The sequence below is a fragment of the Sprattus sprattus genome, assembly GCF_963457725.1.
Source record: "Sprattus sprattus genome assembly, chromosome: 4".
Taxonomy (NCBI): Eukaryota; Metazoa; Chordata; class Actinopteri; order Clupeiformes; family Clupeidae; genus Sprattus; species Sprattus sprattus.
In genome coordinates, this window is record NC_137923.1 from 29,579,214 (window position 1) to 29,601,873 (window position 22,660).

General features: G+C 39.8%; 2 protein-coding genes across 3 annotated transcripts in view; both read right to left on the bottom strand.

Annotated features, from left to right (window-relative positions):
* spidr (scaffold protein involved in DNA repair) overlaps positions 1 to 9,084 on the bottom strand; it is a 54,891-nt gene extending 45,807 nt beyond the window's left edge. The window contains exons 1-5 of the mRNA XM_080838174.1: positions 8,984 to 9,084; positions 8,535 to 8,690; positions 8,299 to 8,362; positions 8,013 to 8,195; positions 4,144 to 4,304 (exon numbers count right to left, since the gene is read on the bottom strand). Of these exons, the coding sequence (XP_080694300.1) occupies positions 4,144 to 4,304; positions 8,013 to 8,195; positions 8,299 to 8,362; positions 8,535 to 8,690; positions 8,984 to 9,001 (582 nt within the window). The 5' untranslated portion in view covers positions 9,002 to 9,084. The remainder of the gene's footprint in view (positions 1 to 4,143; positions 4,305 to 8,012; positions 8,196 to 8,298; positions 8,363 to 8,534; positions 8,691 to 8,983) is intronic.
* A 2,989-nt stretch (positions 9,085 to 12,073) lies between these two features.
* On the bottom strand, positions 12,074 to 21,771 carry mapre2 (microtubule-associated protein, RP/EB family, member 2). Of its 2 annotated transcripts, none has more exons than XM_080836466.1 (7): positions 21,704 to 21,771; positions 16,470 to 16,597; positions 15,614 to 15,759; positions 14,751 to 14,967; positions 14,369 to 14,514; positions 13,816 to 13,974; positions 12,074 to 13,408 (listed from the first exon to the last, which is right to left on the bottom strand). In XM_080836466.1, the coding sequence occupies exons 2-7, from the start codon at positions 16,588 to 16,590 to the stop codon at positions 13,316 to 13,318; spliced, it is 882 nt and encodes a 293-aa protein (XP_080692592.1). In that variant the 5' UTR covers positions 16,591 to 16,597; positions 21,704 to 21,771; the 3' UTR covers positions 12,074 to 13,315. The 2 variants fall into 2 exon arrangements, with proteins under 2 accessions (XP_080692592.1, XP_080692591.1); XM_080836465.1 differs by lacking the exon at positions 21,704 to 21,771 and adding an exon at positions 19,084 to 19,301.
* Positions 21,772 to 22,660: the final 889 nt, after the last annotated feature.

Here is a 22,660-nt window from a genome sequence, read left to right on the forward strand (position 1 = left end):
TTTCAGCTGGGTTTCCCTGGAAATTACTGATTTATGCAAGAGACCTCCAGGCTTATGCCATGAACCTAGACAGCTCCACTGGCTGCCTGTAGCTGCTTGCATTACATTCAAGTCATTTATGCTTGCTTACAGAGTGATTGCTGGTTCTGCTCCTACCTACTTAAATGTTCTTGTAAGGGCAAATGTTACATCCAGGATGCTGCGCTCGTCTAATGAGCGTCGTTTAGCACTTTCGCCTGTGCAAGTACGTCAATCCAGACTATTCTCTTTCGTAATTCCACGTTAGTGGAACGAGCTGCCTAGCACTAACAGAGCAGGGGCGTAAGAAGTTCTTGAAGACCCATCTCTTCAGAGAGCACCTTCCTTCCTAAATTGCACTTCTACTAGTATTTAACTTGCACTTACATCAGTTACATTCTGCACTTTTTTTTTAATTTCTTATGCAAAATAGTATTTATGGTTACACTAGGTCTCTATTGCTTGTAGCTTGACTGTTCTCTCCCTTGTATGTTGCTTTGGACGAAAGCGTCTGCTAAATGACTAAATAAATGTAAATCTAGACAGCTTTCCCGGTGTCTTGGATATGGTCAATGGTTACCCATAAGGTCAAATCAATGACTGAAGGGAATCAACTACTCCAAGAAGGCACTTTAGACCTCAAATGGTGGAAGTTTGGGGCGCGACAAACGTTTTGGCCATGTCAGCATGTCTAAATTGGAAAGTGTACTTTCACATCCGCAAAAGAAGGGACTGATGGGAAGGCTGATGCGTCACACCGCAGACCACCTCACGATCACCCACTGGGCTGACTGACCAGTAGTCTTGTGACAGAAGAATGGAAGCCACTTGATTTGAAAAAAAAAAAATAGAAAAGGTGTGCATATTCTGTCCAAGTTGGAACCTGGTGCTGGCCACAGGGTAAAGGTCAACGAGATAAAAGATGAAGTTCCTCACACTGTAGTTTTTTTTCAGCAGCAGAAAACTGTGGACATTCATTCTTGTTCTGGTTAACCATTTGATGTGACCCATAAAAGGTTCAGATCTAAAAAACAAACAGACTTTACTGGTGAAATGACAGTCCCCCTAAAGTGGCAGTGGCTATTAGATGAGACGGTTGGATAGTTCTGGCAAAATAATTTGATTAGCTCTTTGATCATGCACTGCAAGACTAAAGATTACTTTTAACTGGCTTTGAAATCAGTGATCAAAGGAATTACTACTGTTTGGTAAAGCCTATAAATTAACAGCCAAACTTAAAATCAAACTCTGCAAGGCACCGCCCGCCTACCCTATTGGCAAACTGAACCACTCCGCTGCTCTGATGGGAAGACCAATCAGAGACCAGTGGGGTTGAAGTAAAGTATTTGTTTTAAAATGTAGTATCAACAATGGCAGCAAAACCAGAGCTAGAAAAATTGATGCAGAGAGGAAGTAGCAATGCCAGCAAACATCAAAGAACAAGAAGATTGTGTACATTTATTCATCAAGGGCAAAGAATTTCTTTCTTTACTGTCAACTGGGTTTGGGAAAAAGGTTAATATATCAGCTTGAACTGTTGGTGGCGAAATAGACAGTATACAGTGCCTTGCATAAGTATTCACCCCCTTGGATGTTTTACCCTTTTATGGCTTTTATAAATCAGTCATGGTCAATATAAGTTGGCTTTTTGGACAAAAAAAAAACAAATCACAAAATAGCCCTCTTTAATGTCAAAGTGAAAACAGATTTCTACACAGTTATGTTAATTAAATAAAAATATGTAACGAAAATAAGTGATTGCATAAGTATTCCCCCCCTTCTAAATAGACTGACCTAATTCAACAGAGGTGCAGCCAATTGGTGCTAGAAGTCTCACAATTAGTGAAATGGGGATCAGTGTGCAGTGAATGTGTCTCAAGTGATTGTAGTATAACGACACCTGTTTCTGGAAGGTCCATTCATTGGTCAGAATTCAGTAATCAGTATTCCTGGCTACTGTTACACCATGAAGACCAAAGATCACCGTAAGAAACTCAGAGAAAAGGTTATTGAAAAGTATAGGTCAGGGGAAGGATACAACAAAATGTCCAAGGCACTTAACATCCCCTGAAATTCTGTTTAATCCATCATCAAGAAATGAAAGGAATATGGCACATGTGTAAATCTTCCTAGATCAGACTGTCCTTACAAACTGAGTGACCATGCAAGAAAGAGACTAGTAAGAGAGGCCACCAATAGACCTATGACTACTCTGAAGAAGTTTCAAGCTTCAGCAGCTGGTATTGGAGAGACTCTACATACAACCACTGTTGCCTTGGTTCTTCACCAATCAAAGCTTCATGGAAGAGAGCCACTGTTGAAAAAATGCTCCACTTTGGTCTCATCAAACGACAGAACCTTCTTCCACTTGACCACGCAGACTCCCACATGCCTTTTGGCGAACTGTAGTCGATACTTTTTTTCAACAGTGGCTCTCTTCCATAAAGCTTTGATTGGTGACCCAGGCAACAGTTGTTGTATAAACAGTTTCTCCAATCTCAACTGCTGAAGCTTGAAACTCCTTCAGAGTAGTCATAGGTTTTGGGTCTTAATGGTGTAACAATAGCCAGGAATACTGATTACTGAATACCGACCAGTGAATGGACCTTCCAGGAACAGGTGTCGTTATACTACATTCACTGCACACTGATCCCCATTTCACTAATTGTGAGACTTCTAGCAACAATTGGCTGGACCTCTGTTGAATTAGGTCAGTCTATATAAAGGGGGTGAATACTTATGCAATTACTTATTTTCATTACATATTTTTATTTAATTTACATAACTGTGTAGAAATCTGTTTTCACTTTGACATTAAAGAGGGCTTTTTTGTGATTTTTTTTGTCCAAAAAGCCAACTTAAATTGACCATGACTGATTTATAAAAGCAATAAAAGGGTAAAACATCCAAGGGGGTGAATACTCATGCAAGGCACTGTAGCAAACCCAGAGTGGTCAATTAGTTAAAGGCTGGTCCAATGGTTTCAAAATTAACCCCACAATTAAGTCTACGCCCATTAGGCCCTCTGCCTGGCTGGGTTTGATTCTGTTAGGTGTGGCTCAGACCCCCATAGAAAAAAAAAGTTTGATCACTGGATCAACACAGTTACAACCATTCAGGTATTTTCTACTTCATCTTGTTTTTTTCCCCCAGCATCTTGTTAGGAAATCTTTTCATGTTTTTGTCAGAACCTGAATCAGTAGTCTCGGAAATCTCCAATCCGCCAACTGCCAACATTGGTACTGGGTTAGGGTACTTGTGAGTCCTGTGGTCCAACATCTGTGTTAAAGACTTTAATGGAAGCATTGCTTCTGCAAAGCATGTGGCGACAAAATGGCAAAACAAAGACTTTCCAACAGAACGGGCATCAAGCGTCCTCAAAGTGTGTCAAAAAGTAACAGCACTCCTGATCATGACCTCAACTATATACACCAGCCAACAGTCCAACAGTCTTGAGTACCCTGTTTCCTTTCACAGCATTATCTTTCCCTCCATCGTGCTTCGGCTAATGCCACTGCAGAAAAACAATTATCATAGAGTTATAGGGTGAACATAAAGGGGGTCAGCTAATGCAGGTGTACAGCTGAAAACATGTGTCTTTCAAGCTTTGCCACTGATAAATAGAGGTCAAGATTTGTATCACTATTAACTGTAGGAGAGAGAAATCTCTCCCATCACTACAGCCAGGAGAGAGTAATATCAGGCACCTCAAGCTAGTTCCAACAATAAACCAACCAGAAAGAAATGCACAAGAGAAGATATCACACATCTTAGAAATGGTGCCAAAAAGAATCTCCTGTGTTTACTCAGGATTGTGACTGGTGGAGTTTTGTGTCACAGCTTTAAACTGCCTAGCAAAAATCGTCAGTCAATAGGGAGATAGGGAGTTTTCTGAACAGAGATTTTAGGCCTCCAAGCACCCACTTGAAATCCCATCTTATGAAGACCAAGGGGAACTTTGGTGTTGAAGTTTTAAACTCACGGCTTATAGAGATGCTGCAGTCCTCTCGTTAAGCAATACTGCCACCTACTGTGAGCTCATAGCAACATATCACAAGGCCTTCAGTAGGGGTTGTGTATGACTGTTCATGTAGTGTTATTAAGGAAAGTACTCTGGAAACTCACTATTTGTGTCTCTCTGGGTGGTTTTTCTTCACGTTTGTCCTTCTCAGGCGAGTTGCAATCTGAAATTGCTCCCGTGTCGTCAGACTCTTCCTCCTTGTGACCCCTGACCTCGTCATCCTCATCACTCAGATCACTGTCAGACTCGATAGCAGGGAGCTCGTCTGCGAAGAGAGGTTGATAAAGTTGGAGGCAAATGACACAAAACTCCTATGGTTATGTCTCCATTTATGATAAATGGAATCTTAAATTAAAGAAAATAAAAAGTTCTGTATGATTCAAAAATTGTGCATGGTGTAGCGACAGGCATCTACATTGGAAGCAGAGGTAAATACAGACATCTAATCAATCAACCAAAGGAACAATTAAGTGACAAAACTTGAATACCGTCATTTCCAGACTATTAACCGGGGTTTATACATTGATTTTGCAAACATTCTGCAGCCCTGCAGTTAATACTTAATAGGTGTGTCCGACACACAGGAATGCATTTTTTTTGCCAAGTAGTTAGTAACGCGCACAGCAACTGCCAGATAAAGTTTGGATGGGTCTCTCTCTCTCTCTCTCTCTTTCATATACGAAAAACAACATTGGATAGATAACACATTTTCATTCACACTCAGTCACATTCAGTCCTACCAGACTGTAACAGGATGCTATGGAGCTTCCACAAGAGGTGTGCGAGGTCTCATGCCAGTTAACCTGGATATTAACTATCCTAGCTATCTCTAGCTTAGTGAACCATCTTAACAGTGGGCAGCTGCTAGCGTGTGATGTTAATATGTGTGAATATAACCTTGTGAAAATTAAGTTGTAAATTGAAACTGCACAGGCACCCTGAGGGTTTCTACCTTTCCCAACTAGAGTTTTATAAGTCAAATCGAGGAGACTATAACATCAGCCTGATAAGGTAATTTAAAAAGATAATAGCTATAATTTCTTGCAAATAGAAATCCATTTAAATCGTTTAAGGTTATGAAAGTTCCCTTAGCTAGCTAGTTAGCTAGCAGAGCAACTAGATAACCAGAGTAACCAGGAAACACAACTAGCTAGCAAAAGTTTAATTCTCAAAACCGGCTTACCAATTAAAGGCAGTCTTGGGTTCAAAGGGATCACAACCACTTGTGGGTGATGTTAAATGGACACCAGACATTAAACAATCCTAAGAGAAATAATGGGAGGCAAGGGCTTACTCTGATATCAATGTAATGTTAGCTAATGAGGTGCCCCCCTCTTGCCCTTCTCGGAACCATTAAAGTAACGTGTTCAATTCCAACTGCAAGCATATCAGAAGATTGTCGTTCATGGTACAAGATCACGGGGGGATCAATTCACAATTATAGTTAGACATTAAGCGTTCATTCCCACACCCAATAAATGGTTTTCACTGTGAGTGGGAATGGGGTATTTGTGTGTGTGTGTGTGTGTCTGTGCATTAGGGGTGGGAATCTCTTGGCACCTCACGATTCGATTTGATTCCGATTCAGAGGTCAACGATTCGATTCTAAATCAATTATCGATTTTAAACCAATTATCGATTATCAATTCTAAACCGATAAAACCATTATCGATGCATTTCGACTTTTAAATAATTTGAGTTTGCAACTCAGTCTAAAATCACTTCCTACTTTGTGTTTGATAATTAAAGAAAATCAACAGATGAATTACCTTCTCCGTTTTCTTTATCAGAGAAAAAGCTTTTTCTTGTCACAATTTTGACTTTCTATGAGCAATGCAATAATCGATGCAGCTTGCATTTCAACATAAAATGGATGTGTAAAAAAATAAAAGTTTTTTTTTTTTGCAAAATCGATTATAAACTTTTCTGAATCGAGACAGAATCATTTTAAGAGAGAATCGAGAAAAATCGATTAATCGATTTTTTTCCCCCCACCCCTACGGTGCATGCAAGTGTCGTATTTTTGCTTGAAATATCCATCCCCACTTCATACATCTTTTCAATGCCTAGGAGTGCTTCCACCACAACTACTTGGCATGACGTTACATTCAATAAACTGTGGTTAATACACTGGTGCGGCCAATACATGGGTTAGTTTTATCAAATTACATAAAATACTGTAATGCAGTTTATATACAGTGCAGGGTTTCCGCTACGTTCATTTCAGCGTGGCGGGCCGCCGCACCTTCGTCATTCCCCGCCACGCATCGGAAAAAATCGGAGCCCTGTTTTTTGGTGTGTTATTTGCCACATCAAAGGATTCGTCTGCCTTTCCCGCACTTGATCAGCGTTCCACGGCATCCACGGCTTACCACAGCCGGTTTACATACTCCCCCCGCCCCCTCTCTCGTTTCTGACACACTGGCCCTCAAACTAGAAACCGAACAACTGGATCAGAGGTACGTGACGTTGAATTAATTTTATTTTACATGTGAGAACAAGTTGTTGAACATTGTGCAGGGGTTACATCGTAGGCCTAATATGTTGTAGACGTAGACGGCTGGTTTCTCACATTGCGTCTATTTCGGGAGGCTAAATGTAAATAAGCTTCAGTAACGGTCATTTCTAAACGCACAGCTGTGTGTGGTCCCTCAATGAGCCCTGCACTTGTAGCGGATGACAACAGAGCAAAGTTTGTTAAAGGTAGCAAGTCCGAGGCCTGCGTGGTTTTAAAATAGGCGGACACCTTCGCAGAGCTCATAGATCTATTAGTTAGGCTAAGGACAAGCCGACCAACTTAGCGATTTCGTTCGTAATAAATACAAGAACAGTTAAACAAGTAGCCTAATAGCTAGTAATTCCCGCCGGAGTTTTCGAATCCAAAATGTCAACGCGTCCCCTTCAAAGATAATAATTCTAATGCATTTAGATCGTCTCACTCTGTCCTCTTTTTCAGATGAGTTTGCTGAAATACTTCACTAAAAAAAGGAAAGAGCCATTTCTCAAATTAACCTCGAGATATCCTGTGAATTCATAACCCCACTTGGACATGCGTTCGTGTGTGTGTGTGTGTGTGTTTTGCCTTTCAGCACCGCCTTCTCTTGTTTGACTTGTTGACCACTTTGCGGCACCCTGCTTAATGACGTAGTTGTAGCAAGCGCTGTACAGCATCATTAGGCTTCAGCAAGCAGGCTACTATGCGTGCAGTGTAAATATCCCCAAAATAAACACCTGCCCCTTTTGCTAAATCTTCTTATGATGACAGTATCAGTAGTCAGTAACAATAGTCATAGTAGTCACACAATGTATGTGAAGTAGGCTACTGTAAACAGTAATATTTTGTCATCATATTTCAACATGTAATGTTTTGAAATGAAATATAGGCAGGTAGTAGTAGTGGAGCTGGAGAATGCTGCCTAGAACCAAGAGAGTCAGATGTGAGGGAAGACAGTGAGAAGAGCCAGCCAACCAACAACAATAAAAAACCTGGCAAACACAGGGCTTCAGGTTGGGACCCAACATGGGTTGAAAAGCCTAGGTTTAAACCGTGGCTGTATAACACTGATCATGTTTTGCCAAATAGGTAGCTCATGAGGACCCATACTTTGTACACCTTTAAGGACCTGAAATAATGACATTGTCCCGTATTTAGAAACAAAAGTACAGTTCTGTATTGAGCTGAAACTGGGCCCACAATTCGGTTAAAATGCAGGAAATTGCGTCTAAGAAATACAAAATTTTCTGGGGGGGGGCCCCCAGACCCCCCGCTGAGGTGCCACCGCACCTTACAGGAAATCCTGGGGGAAACCCTGCAGTGTGGTTAATAGTCGGGAAAATACGGTACACACATACCAGCATAATTCTGCAGATGTTTGAGAATGTTGCTGGTATCTCACATTTTCCTCAAACTAATTGTCTGAATTGTTTGCGGGGAAAACAAATGTAGCAAAGAGTAAAGACCAACTGTGCCTACCTGCTTCACTGTTTAATAACTGCAGATAGCTGCTGACGTTGAGTCTGGGTTTGTGTTGGGGCTGAGACTGGCATGGTTTGGGAGGTACCACTGTTCTGGATGGAGTTATTTTTTCCTCACAGTCAGATGGTTCACTCTCACTTGAGCTCCAAGCAATGTGGACAGGCTCCTCTCTGTACTTTTCTAAAAGGGTAATAATAACAGCATTCAAAAGTCAATTCAGATTAAATTATCAGATTAAATAGTAACAGTTACAAACTTACCAATCACCAAATATATTGGTTACCTGAAGGTGTTTGAAGCAGACTTTGTCTCGCAGTTGCATGTTTTTGGCCCACTGTTTTGGGTTTCTGTCACAATAATGAGAGTTGAAATTACACATGGAAGTTGTTTGTGGAGTGGAGACAGCGCATCAAAACTATTTGTCATGGGATAATCAGATTAAATTGTTGTCAAGTGTTGACAAAGATAGAGAACACACTGGTCCCATGCGTCACGCTATCTTGACTTAGGTGTCCTCACCTTCTGGATTGGGGTGTCAAGGAAACCGTCTCCACATCGCTGCCATGATTTCAGTGACGAGACCGGCATTTTGGTTTCACTAGAGGTAATTCGGAGCGTGTCTTTTACATCCTCTGGGAACAGGATACATCTCAAATCTCTTGACTTTCTTTTTCGCTGACGAGGGAAAAGAGATGTGGGAATGTCTGATGTTACTTGTTTGTTAATGTTATGTTACTTCCCTCGTCATCGAGGTCTGTCTCTAAAATGAGAAATGTGGTGGTCTTTACTAGTTTTTATTGTGACTAACCTATTGCACAAAATAGCCAACATTAACGTCATGTTAACCACACACATAAAATGTAACTTGCTAATGCTGCTAGGATCAATAAGTCGACTAACTTACTGCTAGCTATGCTATGCAATGCAACATGAGTTAATTTAAGCGAGCGGTCAAAGCTCGAACTTACCCTTACAGAAATAGACATGTTGAAACGTAAATGTATTTCAATAGTACACTCTGTTATATCATCATTTTATATTTTTGCTGGGCTTCGTTCAATATTCTTTCCATTAGGTTATGGAATAAATAGTAGTTGAGACTGTTTTACAGTAACCAACATCTTGTTTGGCGCGTCTTGTTGTCTACTTCTTCTCCTCACGATTTCAAAGACTTTAGCGCGCTATTGCCACCTCGCGACCACGGAAGACCAGTGGCCACCGTAAATTCAGCATGGGGATGGCAGGATGGGCAATGATGAATTGTGAGGGAAAACCGGCTCCGCATCATGCATAAATTGCCCTACAGTTAAAGGAGCCCAAAGCAACATTAGGGCTTCAAAATGGAAATATTCTGGATAAGACAATCTTTATGATATTGACATTTACTTCACCATATTATCACATTTGCATAATTATTTGATACTTTGGGCGTTAAAAAGAGCGCTAAAACTAACCGCAAGAGCGTAGCCTTTTATATATTGGTGCCACCAAAAAATCGGAAGAATTGAAAAAATTGCCTCTCCCCACCGGCGGCGCTGGCAGCGCGATTTGCTATCAGTTCTCACCACACAACGACGTCTCATCTTTGCTCCTTGAATGTCGATATGTAATGGTATGGTCTTATTGAAACTTACTACGTGTAAAAAAGACTAGAAATTGAACGTTTATTATTCGTCTCAGGCCTCTAATGTTGCCTCGGGCGCCTTGAATAGTAGTTTCAGTTTCGCTAATGTAGCCTACTGTATACCCAGAGATGGGCAAAAATACATAAAAATGTATTTTGATACAAAATACAAAATACCCTTCAAATAAATGTATCAAAATAAAATACAAAATACTGTTGCCAGAAAACGTAACAAAATACAATACATGTATTTTGTATTTTTAAAATACAGGAAATACTTTTTCTGAATTTTCAGTTTTCTCTCAATTTGGTATAGCAGAACATTCAGGTTTGGGCTATTCAGTGGCGTAACGTAGGCTAGTTATCACGGGCCCAGGTGCAGGCTATTATGACGGGCCCTTGTCAGTGTTGTAAGGCAGTGGTTCCCAAACATTTGAGTCCCGTATCCTTTTTTTCATGTTTGTAACCGCCGCCACCACGCCCCTGCCCCAGCACACATATTCCGCTTATTTTTTCGCTGAATATAGTAGGTAAACATCAGTATTTTTGGCAATTTGACTTGGCTATTCAGACTATTTAGATTGACATAAATATGTCTATGGGCCCTGGCTACAGGGCTATTTATATACACTAAGCTCTGGTGAACCCAGTAAAAAAGGAAGAACAGTCACATAATGTCAGTGTAACTAAGCAAAGCTAATAAAAGACAACAACTTGATTGATTTTGTATATATATATTTTTGCAGGCAGCAGCTGTGTGACTTTCATGTTTTCACAAAACAGGGCTCTCATTGCAATCTCTATGGCTTCCGGGAGGGCTATCCCCACCATGCTTTCGTCATACGTAATTGCGTATAAGGACATCATATGGCTTTGATCAAATCAAATTATGTCAAGATGGCTAACGTTCAGGGCAACAACTCGATTCGCTATTTGAAAGAACCTCCTTTGGTGTACTAATGAAGATAAATTGACAAGCATCAAGACAGCTATCTAAGTTTTCGACCTGTACCCTGTTTTGTGAAAAAAAATTGATTCAACATGAGAGTCATCATCTGTAGCTGCCAAATGTGAGGACCCTACACCAATGAGAGAGATCTGGGGTGATTTCCTTTTCGCCCCAAAAAGGGGCGGGCCATAAGAAGCACCACTTTTGGCAAATTGATGCCTGAATCGACAATGACATTCAGAGGCAGATCAGATGGTCTAGTGGTAGAATCCAACAGAAAAAAAATCTCCTTCTGCCTAAACACTGAAGAAAGTATTTTAAATACAAAATGACTCCACTCTAAAGTATTTTGTTACAAATTGCATTCGATTTTTTATCGGCCCTATCAAATACAAATTACAAAATACTCAAAAGTAAATTAAATAGTATTTCAAATACAAGTAATTGAAATACTGCCCATCTCTATGTATACCTAGTCCACATTTAGAATGTACAGTGTGTAAGACTCCACTGTGTAGTCTCCAGATAAAATGTTCATTTGAGACAAAGCCATTACACTGATTACACTTATGTGGGTATACATGTGTGTACTGTATGTATGTATGTATTCATGTTTGCATGTATGTATATGTCTAAGTTTATTTATTTTATTTATTGTAAAAGCATACTGCAATGATGTTTTATCACTGTACGCGCCCTCAAACCCTTGGTGTTAGCACCCTGATCTTGCAGTTAAACTAGTTAAGGTTTTTAAGAGTAGATGCTCCATTTGTAACATGATGTGTTTGGTGTTTTGTCCTTTGAAGCATTGAATAACCTTTAAAGTTTATTTTCTCTACCAGTCTCAGTTACATCACTTTGATTGTGGTCTAATTGTCACACTGTTTTATGTCAAAATCCATTATTTTGGCCAGTACATTCTTTAAACAGGGTTCATTGGTTGAGGATGAACAAGGCAAGAATATTTCAATGAATCCATTTACCGCTTAGGTCAGTCTCATGAGAGTGCATTTTAAAATGGCCTCCAGGTCTCTAGTAGGTTGCTCTTATTTCCATATCAGTATTGATCCCGATTGTACTTCTTAGATTATTTTTATCTCACAAACGGACTCCCTGTGTCACAACAGTGTCCACTCAGTGAATCAGTATTGCAATAAAAACTAAGAAATGTCCATTTCCACTACAGCATACTTTTTGGATAAAAAATGAATTCTGTAGAATAAAATGTACATTTACATTTAGTCATTTAGCAGACGCTTTTGTCCAAAGCGACATACAAGGGAGAGAACAGTTAAGCTTAGGGCAATAAAAACCTTGTGTAACAATAAATACTACATGTAAAACAAGCATTTCTTTCCAAGTTTAAATTAATATAATGTGAAATTAATTTTAGAAAGGAATGCAATACAATATTGTCCTTTAAAGTGAAGGGTTTATTACAGCAAATCCATCGAAATCAGCAGGGTAAACATACAAAAACACAGCTCACTAAACATTGTTTTTTTTGTTTTTTATTAAATATGTAAAAAGCAGGTCAAGTTATTCACAAATAAAATGCAAACATGCAACACATTTTGGGGAATGCATAATGAGTGGGCTATTGAGAAGAAGAAAAAAAACATTGTCTATAATTATTAACAATACATGTTTACATTCCTTTTCATTGTACACAATATATGACTAAAGCGGTGAGCTGCAGAGTTTAATTGTCATGGAAATAAATGCAATATCATGAAAAAGTATACTATGCACTGGGATACTCTTATGCCATGTACGTATAACTTGGTGATCTGACTGGTATTTTTGCTAAAAACCTGTGGTTCAAAATTATATTAAAACATCTTTAATATACATGGTTTGTTTTAGGTAACTGGACGGTGAGGGATGGTTTTTATTCTTTCCTTTTTTTTACTGGACACTGCAGTGACACGCTTTGCACGATTGAATGCGCATCAAGACAACAGATTGCAATGCTGCCCATTTAAGACATTATACAATACATATAATTCATTTTAAATTGCAGCACCATGTTACAGTGCAAGTCTAACTTTGCTGTTCTCATGAATGCACGGATTGCGGTATGACAAGGTATCTGCCGTGACTATCAGAGAGGGAAAATGGGTCATGCTCACAAACTGGCTTCATAAACCTAGTTTATGGACAAGGATACCCTCTCGGATACAGGAGCAAGCAGAGTGTTCTAGAAGCGTATTTCTAACAGTTAAGAGAAGCAAAATTCAGAGCATTAGGGAGTTCCACAGGCCATTCTACAAGCCTTACCGGACTATGCTTATTGCATTGTTCTTTTTTTCCTGATTACTACACTTGATATGTAAAAACATGGAAAAGACAAATAAAAAAAATGCATGAAGAGGATACTGCCAACGGATATAAGCAATCCATCCTTCACAAACACGGCCTCACAAAAGAAGTTGGGAACTTCTTGCTTCAGGCAAAGAGTCCTTGATTTAAAAAAAGACAATCAGGATGGTCAGAGCACGGACAGGATGCAGCATCTCAAACCAATGATAGTCACCAAAGGAAACACAAACAGTATGCGTGGACGTAGTGAATAAAAAAGGAGGGACGGGGGTGCTTCTAGGATGCTTTATGTGCTCAATCCTCAGGTCAACCAAAAACCGAAAGATGAAAAAATGAACCAAAAAAATACTGGGATTTTAAAAACAGTTCTCATGAAACAAAAAGGAGTTGAACTCTCCTGTGAGCTCAGTACTCATCTTGCTCCTCTGGCTCTTGAGCTAACTCCTCTCGGCCATGGGCCTCGGCCTCTGCCTCTTCCCCGAGTTCAGCTCCCGCCTCCTGTGGGGGGAACACGAGTAGGAACTCAACACGAGCCTGCATTCCTGGCCCACATGCACATTCAGCTCAACTGCATCAGGTGTAATGTTAGCGTGCATGTTTGCCATGTGTGACGTGTTGCACAACACAGCATTTATTAATGCAACATGCCCTGCCAAAAATGCCTATGAACTGTTTGCAACTTTGTGCAACAGTACTTTGGAGGATTTATTTAAATATTTAAAGGTCTCAAGAGCATCTTAAATACAGTACATGTAATAAAGCCTACTGAAAAGGTACAGGAAAGAATTTTCCATTATTCTAACTCAAAACCTACAATTAAACTTGTACCTAGTTTACAAATTAGATATGTTTAATCTGCGCATGCATGACCTTAACTGTGAGACAGAGATATAATTGGTACTTACATTCTCGTCTGCCGAGTACAGGACTTCCATCAGTCGGTCAAGAAAAGGGCTGTTCTCTGGACCGTGCTCCTGAGCGAGGAGCTCCACCTCCCGCAGCTTCCCGAAGTAGAAGTCCCTCTCCTTCTCCACGCCCTCCAGTGCCAGCTTCATCGTGTTTAACTGCAAATCACAGGACACAGGATACACCTAAATGATACAGCTTAAGTACAGAGCTGAATCACTCATCTACTTGTTCATCTATCTCTACATGCCAAACCAGCTGGAAGCACTGATCCCATCACTCAAAAGTAGTAATATATTTACACAACTATCACTTGCTGGGTGAAATCATCTTTTAAATGACTAAATGTAATGAGGGTTACAAATATTGTCGGAAATTCCATCAGCGCTGTAAGGTTATGCATGTTTGCAAGTCATGACAGTGTAGGACTATGTTATATGTACACTATAATATTAGTATACACTACATAGTGTAAAGGGTTTGCATATGAATAAGGTTGTATTAAGATTAAGGTACAAGGTGCATTTAGTAGGAACAGCCGGAAGTGCAGACCTGATCAGCGAGCTGTGTCACTTGGGCCTCTAGTTCCTTCTCTCCCCTTGCAGGAATTGATGAGGTCACAGGGGCTCGTTTGGCGGAGGAGGGCCGAGATGTTGGCGTTGACGATTTGGGGGTTGAACTGGACGATCTGGTAGCTCCTGGATACAAATGCATAATAAGCTAGTTTTGGGAGGGGGTGATGACTTAAACACAACATGAGCAAGGACTGTTTTCCACTGATATACAGTACACTGAAATCAATAGTTTGGTAAGAGTTATTAGTGGTATACTTAATAACATTGTGCATCTTGAGAAACTGAAAATATGTGATTTTGAGGTTTTTTGAATTGACATGAAGCTCAACATGAATGCCTAAATGGTACTGAGGCGTTACCTGCTGTGGGGGAACTCGCTGCATGGTGGGACTTCTTTGGCAGGTTGAAGATCTGCTCGCCAGGGTCGGGCGGGGGAAGGGCATCTTGTCCCTGTCTGGCCTCGACCGGATCATACTCCTTGCCATCATAGTTGGCATCAAAGAACTTCTTGAACCACTGGATGAAGTCGAGGTTGTCCTGAAACCGTCCTTTTACAAGCTTCTCTACAGGAATGATCTTTGAGAAGGACAAAAAAAGCTGTCTGACTAAACACAACACCAACAAAAAAAGTTTTAAACATGTATACATTTCCAAAAAAAAACATTGAACCAGGTATTGTATTTTTATGTAGAGTATGTGTGTATAGAAATCAATATTTCACACTTTCAAATTACATCTGTTATGAAACTTAGCCTCTTCATTTTAATTTCACAAAAACCTTGTACATAGTAGAGGCCTGCACTCGAGCGGGAGTAACACTGGTCCAGGACACAAGCATGTGGCGCAGGACTAATTTTCGAGTGCGCGTTCAAGGAAGAAACTGATACGTGTCTGTGAGTGGGATAAAGACATGGCGTGCTGGATTCCCGCAAAATATAAATATATAAAATTAAATAAAAGTAGATTTTTTTATTCTAAAACTGAATTGTATTCATGTTTGCACTAGAGCAGCAAGCAATAACCTGAGTTTTACATAAACAGGGAGGACAGGATCTTGAGAGAGCAGGACTGAAAAATCCATCCCACACAGACCTCTACTACACAGCACTTCCGATCACTTGCACAGCCATTCACTGATGTTCATCTACCAAGTTAGCCATTTAAGTACATGTTTGGGCAGACTGGCATCAAGCTGAAAACTCTGTGGCCTTCATCCACTCACCTTATCCACATTCATCCTTTTGAAAGAGGCCTGCAGCAGCTTGAAGTTGTGGATGTATTCATGCTCCAGCTTGGCTTGGAACTTGACCTTCTTAAGACTGATGCAGCCAGGAAACAGCAGATCCATAAATTGGCAGTAGGCTGCCCCTACAAAGACAAAGCAAAAGCTTAAAAATGTAAACTGTGTGTGTGTGTGTGTGTGTGTGTGTGTGTGTGTGTGTGTGTGTGTGCGCGTGCGTGAGTGTATGTGCATGTGTGTGTATGTGCGTGTGTATGTCTGTGTGCGTGTGTTGACTCCACAGGCTTCGATTTCCATATAGTTGAGTGCCATTAGGCCTCACCAATATAGGCTTCTGACAGACTCTGTCTCTGATTTAACTCAGAATGCCAACAGCATTCCATTAGGTCAGCTGTTACCACATCCCTGGCTGTCAAACGATTGTGCAGTACATCGATCAATAAACTAAAACATCTATTAGAAACCACAGGGTCACGCAATGCAATGGCCAGCTTGATTTTTATTTTAAAAATGGTTACCCTATGAATACTCTTTTTTCACATATATTATTATATTATATTGTAATGGGTCAAGATAAGGTGATCCAAAGTTATGAACTATATAAAAAATATGTAGCAACAGTTTTTTTTAGCATTCACTCTCTCTAAGGTAATCATCAGCATAATGCCAAATGAAGCTCTATGCATGGTTTCACAAATGTGGATAAATCAGTGTTTAATTTGTTACATCCTTGTTATCTCATTCTCAGTCCATTACTCTCTAATTAGGGTAGTAGGCCAGCCATCTTCCTCCATTATCTTGGGAAGGGTACAGCACTAGAGGACACGCTTGCACTTACCTGAAGACAGCTGCTCAACTTTAGTGTAGTTGAGGGACACAAGATCGTTAACCCAGGCAGTGATGTCATGCCTGCTCATCGTCTCCTGGGTTATTGAGGTAGAATACACATTGACCGCCATCCCCCAACTGCCAAAATAACGTAAACAAAATAACAACAACAATTAGTGGACTACCCTGCCTCCACTTTGCCTCATTTAGCAATGGTTTCAGTGATGGTGGTTGTGGTTGTTAAGTGCTTGTTACACTGGTAGATTACATTTGAAACGTCGCGGCTCTCATTTTGACACTGGGATAATGGCACATTAAAAGCACATAAAAATGCACGTACATGTTAAATTAAAGCGGAAAATAGGCCTAGGTGTGAGGATAACTCTAATTTCACATTTCATATTACACTTGCAAGAAATTCACTGCCCAGTGTGCCCAGCCTGTCCTCAATGCGGATATGGTGTAAAAATAGACGTCACCTACTTCTTACTATGCTCCTTTTTCTACAAAAAAAAAATGTGTTACAGGAGAGGAAAGCCCCATTCAGAGGGGTAAGAATCCACAATATGGGTTTCATATTCACACTGCGGGAAATTATGTACAAGCCAGTTCATGCACAGCATTTAGGTTCTAATCACTTATATTAAAGTTCTACTATTTCTGTTGAATTAGAAGTCATATTCACCCAGTGTGATTGCCACTGATGGCAATGAGAAAAGATGACTGAGATGGGGGACAAATATGGATGAGATACAAAAAAAATGTGATAAAAAAACATTTAAGTAAAACATCACACGTCAAGATAAAGACCAGTGTATCTTGTGTGAATCCCTAAATATGGCCTGAACAGACCTATATCTCTTCCATTTCAAAAACAAGTTAAGAAAACGTTGATGTCATTGTTAGTTGTGTCTTATGTTGGCCGCATTGGTTTACCTGTCTGAAATCGACAATTTCATTTCCAAGCAATTTTTATTATATTTAGTTTAGTTTGTTTTCAGGTTGTTTTCAGGGAGGGGATTCCCTCGAAATTTCTCTTAAAGAGACTTGTTTACATCGTTAAGATTACACTTCTGCAGCACCCTCTTCCCAAGTCACGCAACCCCCGAGGGAACGTGTGTGGGGGCAAGTCTTATCATAGGATTCTGCCAGAGGAAAAACAGTTCGCTTCTAACGTGGCTTGCGTATTTGATTGAGCACCCATTCCATTCGTGATAGGCTAAACGAATACACACATAGGGAAGGTTTGCATAAAATAGAGTTTGGTGTCTGGAGAAAGACACCTACCATGAACTTTACAATTTAGAGGTCCCGCACCCTTTGGGAAGAACACAAGGACATGAGGAAGACGCGACCATGCTACCCCACATCTACCCCCACCCCTGACACACAGAGTTTCCTACGAGCCTGTATAACTGCCCTCGAGTCTTTGACAGGTCATACTCCTGAGACATCCAATGACCTGGTGTTAACATCGGTTTATGATAAGCAAAGGATTACATCAGGACAGGCCCTGGATGGGACAGACCCTTAGTTAATTAAAGGAATGTAAACACAAATCCATACAAATAAACCAGTCGTTGTGCAACAATGCGATAATATGCTAGAGAAAAAAGATGGCAGAGAGAAACGGGACACATATTTTTTTTTTTCTTATTGTCTATCGAGATAACCAACATGTCTTACATAAGCTTCTTAAAACTCCTTCAAACTGCAGGAGGCAAATATCTCCTCCCAGTTGGCCGACGCCAAAGCTTAATTAGCTTAGCCAGCGTTGAATGCTCTCTTTAAAACGTTCGCTAGCTTTATGATCAGTTTACTACGATTCGACTTCGAAGGCAAGAATGGCTGAGGAGGAATTTGGGTTGCCAGTAGCATTGTCCTGACACTACGAAGACACATAGAGAGTCAAATGTATCTCTATAGCGAATACTGGGTGGCAACCACACAACTACAATGGTTCAGGATTCAGAAAAAACGGGATTGCCGTTGTCGTGTCAACAAAAGCGGATGTTCCATGTCTCCACCAGCCAGCTCCAGACCAACATGCCAATTTGCTAACATTAACATTATCTATAACATTAGCAAGCATGTCAAGTTAAAAACAAATCTCCGTGTGAATATTTACAACTCGATTTCCATTGCAACCATTGGTTCTACCCTGTCTGACAGACAAGGCTTCACTGCGTAGGCTAATACCCGTTGATCTTATTTGTGATCGCTAATGGATGTTAGCCAGTAGCTAACGGTATCTGATGTCTGCTCTGTCAGAGGAAACGACGACCATTCTAACCCACTATTGCATTGGGTAGCAGGATAACCAGCTGGTTACCAACCTTTTATGGAGCCAATCATCTACCGATTACTACCTAACTAATTCACTGGAAGAAAGATAGTAAGAAAGACATTTCACAATTATAACACATTAGGATTTGGTTTCGGGCGCTCTGCAGCAGAGCGCTAACATGATGAAGAGTGTCACATACTATAAGACAGAGTGTTTATACTATTTTGCTTTTCGACGTTGCTGTAGACAAATGTATTATCATCCCTTTTGCAGACCTAGGTTTGAAGCTAAGTTGCCAGAAATAACCACGCAAAAACGAGGCATTGCTCTAGTTTACCTGTAGGCGCGCTCTCCCCGAACAGTATTTTTTCTGTAAGGAATGATGTTGGTTCCGTTGTCCGGAATGATGTCGTTGTTATTTTCTCCATTTGGGGACAGTGCTTGGGTGGGACCTGGCATTAGGTCACTAAAATATTGAACAGTTTTCTGTTCACGGTGGAGAAGCAATAGACGGTGTGTGTAACTCCTACTGCCGCACCTCTGCTAGCGCTCGCCCCGATTATTCTCAGCAAATCTCTGGCTCTACAGCGACGTCACTGAAAAGCTGTCTGAAACTGCAGGGTCATGTGACCATGGGAGGGTTCCACCATAGAAACCATCCAGTTTTCCCTTATGGAAACATGAAACATTATTGTGCCCCCTCGAATAAAGTCTGTCAAAACATACAAAGGAGTTACTGAGCCAGCCTCTTAAATTGACTACTCCAGAGTGACTTCCAAAAATGCTTGAACGAGTTTTGCTTCAACAGGAGGATGCTTCAAAGACCTGACCAAATGAACACTATATTATTGAGACTCTAATCTACTGGTTGTTTTGTATATGAATAATAATATAAAAGTAATGCTGAGTTAAATATATTGTTGAATGACCCTTTTCACACTACAGAGAACCACTGTACTGTAGTGGTGGGCTATCATCTCAAGTATAATAAATGATAACACATTGAAATTCATAATCATAGATCTAGCCATGGCTTTTCTCTGGAACTGTTGAAATTCTTTGGCAAAATACATGGTTTTAAATTAATTTTGATTTGCAAAACTATTAAAGATTAAACTTGACTTACAACCCTTAAAAATGTTCTTAAAACTACTGATTAGAGTCCTTGAAGAAAAAATGGAACCATTATATTCTAAATAGAAATCCGTAAAACAAATTCCAAATTCTTCAAAACTGATGTAGCTAAAAGAAATGCCCGTATATTATAGCCTGTGGTTTAAGTCGACACAGAAATTGGAAAGATTACCAAGCGTCTCAAAATGGTATACAGGAGGTTCTCTGCAATGAAATAGCACAATTATAACTCATGTACTACACTGAAATAGGCCTAACAGGGAAATTGACCATTCAAAGCAAAACTGTTAAAGCAACAGCATGGAGTTTTGATTGAAAAATAGCAATCAAACTACGTAGAATCCAAAACAACACTGATAAAAGCCTATCTAGTATTATAATTCATGTCTTGGCAATATAGTTGTCCTTTGCTAAAGCTTTTCTTTTTACATTTTCGCAGGATGGTCTGACCCGGAACACCGAACTGTATATTGCATACACTAAGCGGCTAGTTGGAACGACAAGTGTGTTTACATGACCATATACCATGTAAATTAATTTGACAATAACAGTATTAGTTGCCTTTATAAAACATCCTTCAAAAAGTGGCAAATTGTTGCACACTGTCTCTTTAAATAGAATGTATAGAATGTCGTGACATAAACCACCTTTAAAAACTTTCTATAATAATTTACATAAATAAATACAAAATACATTTCACAAATGAGTGACAAGATTATGGTAACTAATTATGTTAATAATGACAAGACAACTATCACAACTCTTAATCAAACTGCCTTTTTTTGTCAAGGATAATGAGGCTAGAAGAATTTGCTTTGAAGCCAGCCCGTGACACCCTCATTTCCAGACACACCCACAGAGGACGATTGTTGATGATGGACCTTTTGTCCATTGTCAGTGATATCATTAAAACTTACGCATGAAACCAACTTATTTTCATTACCTATATGATTTGATGAAAAAAGCCAATGTTTACGCAAGCACCTTTGTATACAACTTGTGCACGACTGAAACCGCTGGAAAAAAAACAAACGTATTTACAATTATCTTATGGGGCAGATTGGACTCCTTTACAAATGCCAGATAATGTCATTTTGTTTTCCTTGATTTACTTTTACCCGTTTGGTGATGAGCAACATCAAGTAGCATTCCCGTTAATTAAAACACCACCATGACCACGTTGTATGGTGAATCAGAGCATCCTGCCCTTCCCTGGATATTTTTTTTCTGCAAAATTACTTTTACATGTGTGTGCTAAAAGGCTAATTCATCTTAAATCCAAACATAAGGTAACATGTTACGTGTTTGGTGTTAGGCTGAATGCATGCTTTTCAGTAGCAATAAATCTGCAATGCACTTTGCACTGGCCTGACACTGTCAAATAACCGTGTACAAATTATTGCTAGAGCTTATTAGCTAAGTGGCTACTCATGTTAGCTGCTTCTATCGGTATAATTATATATATACCACTGCAATGAAGGACAGACAGCATAGAGTACTGTTGTAATATTTTAATTACCATTAAGCCTCACAAAGCGTTTAGCCAAAACAACAAAGTTGACATTTGCTGATGTTAGTGTATTAGCTACTAAGGCTAGTTGGTTCGCTAATCAGAGCAGACCAATCGAGTTGACAAACAGCTGGTTATGCTGGTAGCTAAGCTATCAAGCTAGTAGCCTACTAGTTCAAACTGTCATAACAAGGTGACTAATGTATAGTGAGCTACAAAACAAATCAGCTGAACTGAAACACGACAAGGTTAACGAAATAGAGCGATATAGTACATGGAGTTCAATCTAGCACACACAAAGCCTGCGACTCACCGTTGAACTGTTACTCTTCAACCAGATGAAATATGCCAATATCTTCGGCTAGTCACCCCACCCTCTTCCTGCTCATAGTAGGAGATGGTGACGGCGAAAAGCACACGTTTCTTATTTGACAAGAAGTTGACATTGTGTAAGCCAATTGGTGCATATGTACCGTATGTTTTATCCTGCCAATTAGAGATGAGAGCGCAGTTCAACAAATTCCAGCGGTTCCCATTTATAATCTCACCAGCATTCACATTCATTGAAACAGCAGAGTGCCGCAAATATAAGCACGATAATATTAGCACAATGATTATTTTCATTAGACAGCCATCATCTCTGTCGCTGTAACTGTCGGATCTCTTCTAGGTTGCAACAGGGATATTGATAGTTTTTTTATATATACTAATCAATCACTGCTTTTCGAGCATTCAGGAGACCTTTGTGATTATAAATAAACTACAATTGAAATGTCGTTCTCTTTTTGTGTTCAGTTTACTTTTATATTGTTGTGTCTGTGTTCTGTTTCAAAACATGCGGTCTTTTTTATTAGCCTATATTAAGTCATTTCGAGTCTAGTCTAAGCTGAATAAGTACTTTGATTATTACAGCAGTAGTCAACCGTTTTAACTAGAAGAAATATCTCTGACAACAAGGCCTACACTGACATAGGCACCTAAGACTTCCTGATGACATCAAATGTGCTCCAACTGTAGCCAGTTTCAAATCTAGACTTCTCAGATCCTCTTTGTTAACTGGTCAAATGCACTGTACTTTGCGTATGTTGCAATTGCAATTTTCTGTGTTATTTCTAACGCACTTTAAACCTTTTTAATCTCCTTGTTTTGTTATTTTATCTGTTCCTTTGTAAACCACTAAAAAAATCCCAATGTGTATGAATTGTAGCCTACATCAGTCACGCATTTTGAGCATTCACCCTACTGCGTCGGCTAATTTATTTCTCTGTTT